Here is a 10,527-nt window from a genome sequence, read left to right as displayed (position 1 = left end):
TGGCAGAGGAGAAGTAGGGTTATTATTTCCGCACTTGGGAATCCTACTGTCTTTGTCCCAAGTCTGCAGTGTGTGACTGTGAGATACCATCTACTGTATATATCCCTTTCCTTTCAAATATAATGCACAGATTAGAATCACAATGAATATCAGATGTATATAACGGTATTCACTGAATATAGATGAAAGGTTCTACCTTTTTGCTAGACAAAGATCATTGCAGCTATAAAAGTTAGGATTGTGTGTGTGTGTGTGTGTGTGTGGAGGGGGGCGTGTCCTTTTAGCCACGGTGCTTGGTTGCATGAAAAAATGGGCTTTTATGGCGTTGTTTGACTGATTATCATTGACCTTATCGGGCTATCCAATTATAGCCCTTTTTTTTGTGCAACCAATTACTGGTTTTCTCACGGAAACACATGGACCTATGTGTTTCAGTGGCAGTGATCACAGAAAACGTACTTATTGGGGATTTCATATCCCCGAAAAGTGCAGGCATCGGAACGAATAGGATAGCCCAAGGTGAGTCAATTAGCATGGCAAATTGGATACTGCCCTATATGTTAAATATATAAAATCCTCTTCTTCGGAATGGAAATGATAAATTGCCAAGCAATCAATAAGATACTGTAGGAAGACAAAAACATACTAGCTATACTTGTTTATTATACATTTTATTTAAAGAATCATATCTTTAAACACTGCAAATTGAACATGTAATAAGCTGGGTATACACTAGACAACATTTTAAATGAATGTATTCAACAGAATGAAAGAAGCAACTAAAACTACTCTAACTGCTTTCAAGAATTTGCAGTGAAGTAGTATTTATAGACTGGATATTATCAATTCAGCAGTTGACAATTCATTCTAGGTATGTTATTACACACATTGGGCATACTTATTTATTATTTTTGTTCTTTAGTTCAAAAGGCCCAAGTAAGACACTAAGTTGCTCTTGACCAGTTGCTAAAGCCCTTTTTCGTCTGGTGATACATCCCTGAGAGCAGCGTGTGTTGTAGCTTCTGACTGGGCATACAGTTAGTTGGCACTGCAAATAGACCCTGGAGTATCTCTGGACAAACCCAAAAGCACGGAATCCAAAGCGAGCATGGTCTGTGCGATTAGATGGATAGGTCACGTAGGTGGAATCTCTGACACATCTGGAAAAGCAAAAGGAAAAAAGTAAATTGTTAAAGTTAAAGTTAATTTTAATACGTATAGTATATTACTGTATATAGGAAAAACAAAAGATGAAATTAATGTGTGATTTTGCTTACATGATGTTAAAATAAAATGCTACAGTAATTACAAATGGGTGTATTAGAACTGTATACATTGTCTAACACCATATTAGAACTGTATACATTGTCTAACACCATATTAGAACCGTATACTTTGCCTAACACCATATTAGAACTGTATACATTGTCTAACACCATATTAGAATTGTATACTTTGTTTAACACCATATTAGAACTGTATACATTGTCTACCACCATATTAGAACTATATACATTGTCTAACACCATATTAGAACATATACGCAGGCGTGGCTGGCCGAATGCAGGGCGTGTTCGTGACGTCAAAACAGGAACTAAACAGTCTGAAGTGATCGCAAGCTAGGAGTAGGTCTCGAGCTACTCAGAAACTGCACAATCTTTTTTTGTAGCAGCGCTGCGATCCTTTCGTTTGCACTTTTGCTAAGATACACTCCCAGAGGGCGGCGGCTTAGCGTTTGCATGGCTGCTAAAAGCTGCTAGCAAGTGAACAACTCGGAATGAGGGTCATTGTCTGGCACCATTCACATTCTATGTTGTGTTTAGCGAAGATACTGTAAAGCTGGGTACACAAACTAGATAACATGCAAACTGTATGATGTCGCTCATGATTTCCCTTGAACTCCCTAGATCTCCTGGACAAACTATATTGTGCATACACACGGAGCAATTTTACAAACTACCAAATGATATATATGAGTTGTCTGACACTACCAAATATTTGGGTTTCAGACTAATTTCAATTAGTTGTTTTTTTCGTTGGTAGCTCACACACTACACAATTTGCTCCTAGATGTTAGCAAAATTTTCAAAACTGAGCTGCATGTACAGACGACAGAGGACGTCTCTAGCGACCCGCGGGAGTGTGCATCGCTAGCAATATAGGGGGTAATTCAGACCTGATCGCTAGGCTGCGTTTTCTCACAGCCTGCGATCATGTCCGAACTGCGTATGCGCATGCACCGCAGTGCGCAGGGGCTTCGGATGCCTGCACCGGGCATTGGTGCATAGCAACGGGATGGTGAGAAGAAAGCGATCGCAGGGGCGAACACAAGGAGATTGACAGGTAGAGGGCATTTGTGGGTGGCAACTGACCGTTTTCTGGGAGTGTCTGGAAAAACGCAGACATGTCCAAGCGTTTTCAGGGAGGGTATCTGACGTCAATTCCGGTCCCGGACAGACTGTGATCGCAGCGGCTGAGTAAGTCCTGTGCTGCGCAGAGACTGCACAAAATCAGTTTGTGCAGCTGTGCTACACATGGTATCGCACACTTGCACAGCTCAAATACCCTCCCCCATTGATCAGGTCTGAATTAGGCCCATAGTGCGTACACACTGGACGATAAAACAAATTTGTCGTAACGATGTGTCGTTATCAGCAATTTCATTTAAAATTTTATCTAGTGTGTACCCAGCTTAACAAGGAGAGATTGTTTTTCTAGAATTTTGCAAGTAAAATGTGCACTAGTGACTGAATTTGCACAGCAATCGCTCACAATTGTTACAATAGTGCAGTTCTGAAAATATTGCATAGAACTGTGAATTATCAATTGAATTGTTATAATTCCGTTGAATTGCAACGGAATTTGCTGCGCTATATAAGAAACTGTTAATAAATAAATAAAATAAATAAATAAAGTGACATTTATTACCCATTGCGTATTAAATCATAAGTCTGTGTCACAAAATCATACGGATCAGGAGAGGCCACACATGTATCCACGAATAAGGTGAGATTGGAGTCGGATGAATATAATGATGCCTCTAGGTACAAGTTCTGGTTCAGTTCAACATAATATGGTGATTGGTAGACTGGATAGGTGAAACTTGGAGACTGGTAGAAGTACAGCATAGCAGAGTACAGGCCATATCGGGTCAGGGTTTGGTTTGTGACATCATCTGCGTGGTACATGATTTGCACCATGGTATTTTGGTACATCTGACAACGGAGATTCAAGCTGAGCATTCTGCTTCGTTCAATCACTTGATTTGAGTGGTAACCATGCACTGTGTTTGAGTAGCTGATTGTGTCTCTCTCACCCTATTGAAGGAAAGCAGGGCAAACATCTTAATTGCTAAGGTTCAAATATTGGAGAATATTAAGTAATTAGGCACTCTTATTTCAGTGGTTTAAACATTTTCACATTTATTATTTATGCACAGGTGGTAGAATGCTAGGCACAGTCACAATTTTAAAGTTTAAAATAAAATTATTTTACGAGAACTGGGTTGCTTTTGCCTTCTGCTATAACAATTTACAATTTTTTATTAAAAATAAATGCAAATTAGTTTGTGGTAACAGCTAAATCTTATTCCTAATATTTCTGAAGTAGTATTTAGCAACTCTGCAGTATTATATTCCATTTTCACAAGGATGCACTTTGAGAATGTGGTAAACATTATTCCTTAAGATGATTTTTACTAATCAACACTGAAGTTAGTAGAGTTGAACTCACCAGATATTATTAGCAATGACCTTATAACTGATGCTCTAATTAGATTTAAAAAAGGGAGGAGCAATAGCATTATTCTTTACTGACAAAGGGGTAAATTTACGAAGATAGGAGTTCTATTCAGATTCTACTTCTCATTTATCTAGCACCTTCTAGAACATAATACCTGGAACCTGATTGGTTGCTATGGGCAACATCCCATCTTAAATAGAACTCCCATCTTAGTAAATTTACCCCAAAGTGTCTAGTTTAAACACAAAACGAGTCAACCATGACTGAAGGAGGTATATGCAATTTAATATACTAGCAGCATATCAGCCATTTTTACCCTCTGACCAATTTAGAACCTGTGGAGTCAGAATTTCAGACAAGCAGCCAGTGTGTGATTACGCAGCCTCAAAGCTTTGCGGATTACTAAGCAGTGGCAAACGCAGGATTTGCATGGGGGGGTTTCCAGAACTGGGCGGAGCCAATCACGGGGGTGGGGACTGAGGTGACCCAGTATATGCTGGGTCCGTAAAACTAGTGTGCCTGTGTGTGTGTGTGTATGTGTGTGTGTGTGTGTATATATATATATATATATATATATATCTACACATATATATATATATATATGTATATACATATATCTACACACACACACATATATATATATATATATATATACACGCATACACATACACACATACATATACACGGGTGGTCTTCAGTATGCCGGCGTTCGGGCTCACGGCGACCAGCATACCGGCGCCGGGAGCCTGACCGCCGGCATACCGACACTTATTCTCCCTCGTGGGGGTCCACGACCCCCCTGGAGGGAGAATAGAATAGTGTGGCGCGCGTAGCGTGGCGAGCGCAGCGAGCCCGCAAGGGGCTCATTTGCGCTCGCCACACTGTTGGTAAGCCGGCGGCCGGCCTCCCGGCGCCGGTATGCTGGTCGCCGGGAGGCCGGCCGCCGGGAGATCGTAGTGAACCCATATACACATATACATAGCATATTAAACATGCATACATATATATATATATATATATATATATACACACACACACATACAGTACACATATATATACACATGTATATATATATATCATATGTGTGTGTGTGTGTGTGTGTGTGTGTGTGTGTTTATATGTATGTATATACATGTGTATATATGTAGGCACATGGATATATATGTACTATAATTAAAATAAAGTAAACTTTTATTGCACTTGCAAGTGCCACCAGGAAGACAGCAGGCTGCAGAGGACGCTAGACAGTCATTAATAATACTCATGCAGCTTTAAAAAAAAAATTTTTTTTTTTTTTTTTTTTAGTGGAGGCGGGTTTCTGGGTACTCGGAAACCCCCCCTGGGTGCGCCACTGCTAAGGAACCCCACATTGCTGCTGGCATGCAGCTAATCTCCTGAGGAGGCTCTGAGCTCGTGGACAGGCATCTGCACACCAACACAAACACTGATGTCTGTCTGAGCGCTAATCCTTGTGCTAACATCTCCTGCTCAATTTTTTCTGGTAAACAGTACTTTTTGATACCAGCATAGGATATTTGTATCAGGATATTTTGTAAATTTCCTGATACATTCTATCTGACTGAGAAATGTATTTGCTATATTCTATCTGACTGAGAAATATGATATGCGAAAGTGCACTGCTTGCAGTTTTATCAACTTCTAACCACATATCATTGCCCATGTATCAGGTGCTCATTACAGCTCTTTAGTGTCTACTGTATGTATTTTATTGTTTCCTAAATAGATACTGTACTTGTGCTTTACTACATAATCCTCTTATATAAAGATTTAGCGCTTTCTGTATTAAGCTCAAGTTCAGAACATGAGACCCCTGGGCTAGCATAACTAAGCTGCCTCAGAACACTATCCATGTAGACATCTATTGGGAACTATAACCTGTGAATCAAGCCACCGTGCCTGAAGTGGTGAGTGAAGCGGGTCCGTGAGGGTACACATTTCAACGTTTTGAACAGGTTCAATGATGTTCTGAAGTGATTTAGTTATGCTAACTCGGGGAGTCCCATGATCTGAAATTGAACCAAATTGTTCTAATAAGACTCACCATAATATGGAAGACTTCCATCATGCCGTCAATCAGGGCCACTCTTTTGTCCCCTTAGAACATTATAAATGGGTCCTTGCCTATTCTAACCCTTACTTATTCTATTAATGCAGAGAAAAAAAAACCTCAGTGCTCCTTTGACCTGATAAATACTGTAGGTGTGAATAGATAATTACGCTGTTTCAGCGGCTGTTCCTAATAAAACTTTTGTGGGTTTATTAAGAGAAACAAAAGGAGAAGTAGGAACTGCGCTCCACCAGTCTATAATCTCTCTATTAGTAATAAAAAGGAGGGTTATGATAAACTTACCATGGTTAACTCTCTTTTTGCAAGGTACATTGGTTTCCACAGGGAAACATTGGGGTGTAGAGTAGATCTTGATCCAGAGGCACCAACAGGCTAAAGCTTTAGGCTGTCACAGGATTCACTGGGGCCTCATCTATAAACACAGCCTCCAGGCACTAGAGCTCAGTTTCGTTAACCAGTCAAATGCAGGAGCAGGCAAGAGAGAAGGCAGATGTTAGTCACATAGAACCACATTCTCACAACAGGAGAAGGGACCAGCGGCTAATGCCATACAAACCCATAGAAGCTAGGTGCGTAAGGGTGGGTGCCCTGTGGAACCCAATGTACCTTGCAGAAAGAGAGTTCACCATGGTAAGTCTACCATAACTCTACTTTTCTGCAGCAGGGTACATTGTGTTCCACAGGGAAACATTGGGGATGTCCAAAAGCAGTTCCTCAAGGGAGGGGATGTGCCTTAGAGGGTATGAGAACCCGGCATCCAAAGGAAGCATCCTGGGAGGCAGAAGTATCAATGGCATAGAGCCGAATGAACGTGTTCACTGAGGACCACATAGCCGCCTTGCACAATTGTTCTGCGGACGCACCATGGCGGGCCACCCAAGAAGGTACAACAGACCGAGTACAATGGGATTTAATAGCAGCAGGAGCTGGGAGTCCAGCCTGCGCATAAGCTTGTGCAATCACCATTTTAATCCATTTTGCCAAGATTTGCTTATTCGCAGGCCAGCCACATTTGTGAAAACCAAACAAGACAAAAAGGGAATCTGACCTCTTGATGGAGGCAGTCCTCTCCACATATATATGGAAAGCCTTTACCAGCATCCAAAGACCGCTCTTTGGAGGACAAATCAGAAGAGATAAAGGCCAGAACCACAATCTCTTGGTTAAGGTGAAAAGATGACACCACCTTAGGTAAATAACCTGTCCGAGTTCTAATAACTGTTCAGTCACGATTAAATATCAGAAAGGGTGGACAAAAGGACAAAGCACCTAAGTCCGATACCCTTCTAGCAGAGGCAATAGCCAGTAAAAACAAGACCTTGGCCGTAAGCCATTTAAGGTCCACCAACTCAAGAGGTTCAGAGACTCTTGCAGGGCATTCAGGACAACAGATAGATCCCATGGAGCCCCAGTAGGGACATAGGGAGGCTGAATCCTTAAGACACCCTGCGTGAATGTATGAACATCAGGTACTGTATAGATGCAATTTTCCTCTGGAACCAAACCAACAAAGCAGATATATTAACCCTGGGGGAGGCCAGACGAAGGCCTAAATCCAGGCCACGTTGCAGAGAAGTGAGAATTCTGAAAGTTCTGAATCTGTATGCATCATAATTCTTATCAGAACACCAGGTGAAGTAAGAATTCCAGACCCTGTAATAAATCTGGGCAGATGCTGGTTTGCGGGCTTTCAACATAGTTTGGATGACTGCCTCAGAGAATCCTTTGGCCCTCAGGAGTGATGCTTCAAGAGCCATGTCGTCAAAGCCAGTCTGGCCAGGTCTGGATAAAGACAAGGGCCCTGTAGGAGGAGGTCTAGGCACTGAGGAAGTAGAAGGGGATGCTCTGTCTGGGCCACATTGCAGCGACTAGAAGTAGTATTCCTCCTTCTTGTTTGAACTTCGGCAGGACCCTGGGCAGGAGTGACACTGGAGGAAACATGTAGGGCAGCTGAAAGTTCCATGGAATTGCTAGTGTGTCCACGAACGCTGCTTGAGGATCCCTGGTCCTTGATATGAAGACTGGAACCTTGTGATTGTTTCGAGGCGCCATCAGGTCTACATCTGGTAAGCCCCACTTGTCCACTAGGACTTGAAAGACTTCCGGATGAAGACGCCACTCTCCATCATGCATGTCCTGGCGACTGAGGAAGTCAACTTCCCAGTTTAGGATGCCCAGAATGAGCACTGCCGATATTGTTGGCAGATGGCGTTCCACCCAACGAAAGGATTTTTGACATTTCCACCATAGCCATGTGGCTTCGAGTGCCGTCTTGATGGTTTATGTATGCCACCATGGCGGCATTGTCTGACCGTACTTGAACCGGTCTGTTCTGTACCAGAGGCAGGGAGAGAGTCAATGCATTGAACACCGCCCGCAACACCAGAATGTTTATTGGGAGGAGAGATTCCTCCTTGGTTCATCGACACTGAAAAGAGTGTTGCTCCAACACCGCACTCCATCCCCTCAGACTTGCATCTGTTGTCAGCAGGACCCAGCCCCTGCTCAATTGCTGGTCCTGTAGCCACCAGGTCAGTGACAGACGAACCTTTGGATTCAAAGTGATCACATGAGATCTGTTCCAATGAGGTAGGCCACCCCACTTGGAAAGAATTAATGTCTGCAGAGGGCAGGAATGAAATTGAGCGTACTCTACCATGTCGAATGCCGACACAATCAGGCCAAGTACTTGCATTGTCGAGCGTATCAACACTCTGGAGCGACAAATGAAGTATCTTATCCTGTCCTGAAGCTTCAGGACTTTTTCTGGAGACAGAAACAGTCACTGTGTGTATCCAGGAGTGCGTGTGGTGCACCATGCTCTGAGATGGGACAAGCGAGGATTTCTTCCAATTGATTAGCCACCCATAGGCTTGTAGGAAGCCTACCGTCAGTTGCAAATGACTGAGGAGGACATCATGGGAGTTTGCCAGAATCAGCAAGTCATCCAGATACGGCAGGATCTTGACTCCCTGGCGACGGAGATGGGCCGTCATTGCAGCCATGTCCTTGGTGAAGATCTGAGGAGCCGTAGCCAGTCCAAATTGCAGAGCCTGGAACTGATATCGGAGGTCACCAATAGCAAACCGCAGATACTGCTGATGCAACATGGCCATAGGTAAATGCAGGTACGCATCCTGTATATACAGGGATACCATATAATCTTCATAGCCAGTACAATTGAGCGTAGTGTTTCCATACGGAACTTGGACACTCTCACAAACTTGTTCAGTGATTTGAGGTTGAGTATAGGCTGGAAAGACCCATTGGGTTTCGTAACTAGAAACAGGGTCGATTAGTAACCTCTGCCTCAGTGGGACAAATTTACCAGCACTACCACTCCTGTATTCAGGAAGGAACTCACAACCTTTTGAAGAGCTTGTGCCTTTAACGGATCCAAATGGATAACTGTAGTGCAAAACTGGTGAGGGGGACATCTCTTGAGTGAGACTGCGTACTCATGAGAGACAACTTCCCGCATCCATGCATCTGAAGTGGTCTTTAATCAGACCTGGGTGAACTGCAGAAGTCGGCCTCCCACCGTGGGCAGGCTTCTCTTGTTTAGAAGCAGGATTGTTTAGCCCTGGGCTTTGTGGTTTTGGGAGCATGCCTGACCTTTTGCTTTCCCTTGAGGCCGAAAGGAACGAAAAGTGGTACCTTTTGCATTCTGTGCAGAAGGATTAGTATTTGTGAGAAAAGCAGGCCTAGCAGCTGCTAACTCAGACACAATTTTATTAAGGTCTTCCCCAAACAAAATGTCCCCATTAAAGAGGAGTACCTCCAAGGTCTTTTTGGAGTCCAGGTCCACTTTCAATGATCTCAACCACAGAATACGCTGAGCCAGGACAGACGTAGTCGATGCCTTGGCTGCCAACACATCCGCCTCAGAGTACGCCTCCTGAATGTAATAGGTGGCAGTGGTAATGTGAGACAGGTATTGTCTGGCATTGTCAGATATATCATCAGGCAGCTCTTCCTCTAATACCTGAACCCATGGTTCAATACCTTTTGCTGCCTAGGAGGCTGCAATAGTGGGTCTATATACAGCACCTGTAAGGGAATAAATAGACTTCAGGCATCCCTCCCGCTTATCTGTCAGTTCCTTCAGTGAAGTGACAGTGGTGACAGGCAGAGTGGATGACACCACTAGGCGGGTGACATGAGAATCCACCGGCGGTGGATTTTCCCACTTGTTTCATAACTCTGCAGGGAGAGGATAGCGAGCCAAGGCCCATTTAGACAGAGGGAATTTCTTCCCTGGATTAGACAAGGGTTCCTGCCTGATATCCACCAAATGGTCAGCATGGGGTAATAGATTTTTAACCACCTTCTGCTGTTTAAACATATCAGTTTTCTTAGCCACAGTAGTGGAATCCTCATCATCAGTGATTTGTAGGATTTGCTTAATAGCAACCACAAGGGCAGGGACATCAATTTGCAATGGAGACTCCTCGTCAGAAACACCTAATTCAGTGTCTGACAGGACTGTATGTTCCCCCTCTTCTTCAGATGAAACATCTGAGAAATTTGTGGATTGTGAGGAGAAAGCAGCCTGCTTAGATGACCCAGAGATACAGGAGTGACCTGGAGTAGGTTTTTGTCTGACCAAAGATTGATTTAATTGCTGCAATTGGTTAGACAAATTTTCCACCCAAGGTGGAGTAACCATAGGGACAATATGTGGCTGTAGTTGCACA

General features: G+C 43.2%; 1 protein-coding gene across 1 annotated transcript in view; it reads right to left on the bottom strand.

The window, feature by feature from the left end:
- Window positions 1-708: 708 nt before the first annotated feature.
- LOC134910008 (deleted in malignant brain tumors 1 protein-like) overlaps window positions 709-10,527 on the bottom strand; it is a 71,188-nt gene continuing 61,369 nt past the window's right edge. The window contains exons 11-12 of the mRNA XM_063917542.1: window positions 2,929-3,317; window positions 709-1,160 (exon numbers count right to left, since the gene is read on the bottom strand). Of these exons, the coding sequence (XP_063773612.1) occupies window positions 899-1,160; window positions 2,929-3,317 (651 nt within the window). The 3' untranslated portion in view covers window positions 709-898. The remainder of the gene's footprint in view (window positions 1,161-2,928; window positions 3,318-10,527) is intronic.

This window comes from Pseudophryne corroboree, chromosome 4, assembly GCF_028390025.1.
Source record: "Pseudophryne corroboree isolate aPseCor3 chromosome 4, aPseCor3.hap2, whole genome shotgun sequence".
Taxonomy (NCBI): Eukaryota; Metazoa; Chordata; class Amphibia; order Anura; family Myobatrachidae; genus Pseudophryne; species Pseudophryne corroboree.
Note: the sequence above shows the minus strand (reverse complement) of the source record. Positions and strands in the feature narration are given on the sequence as shown.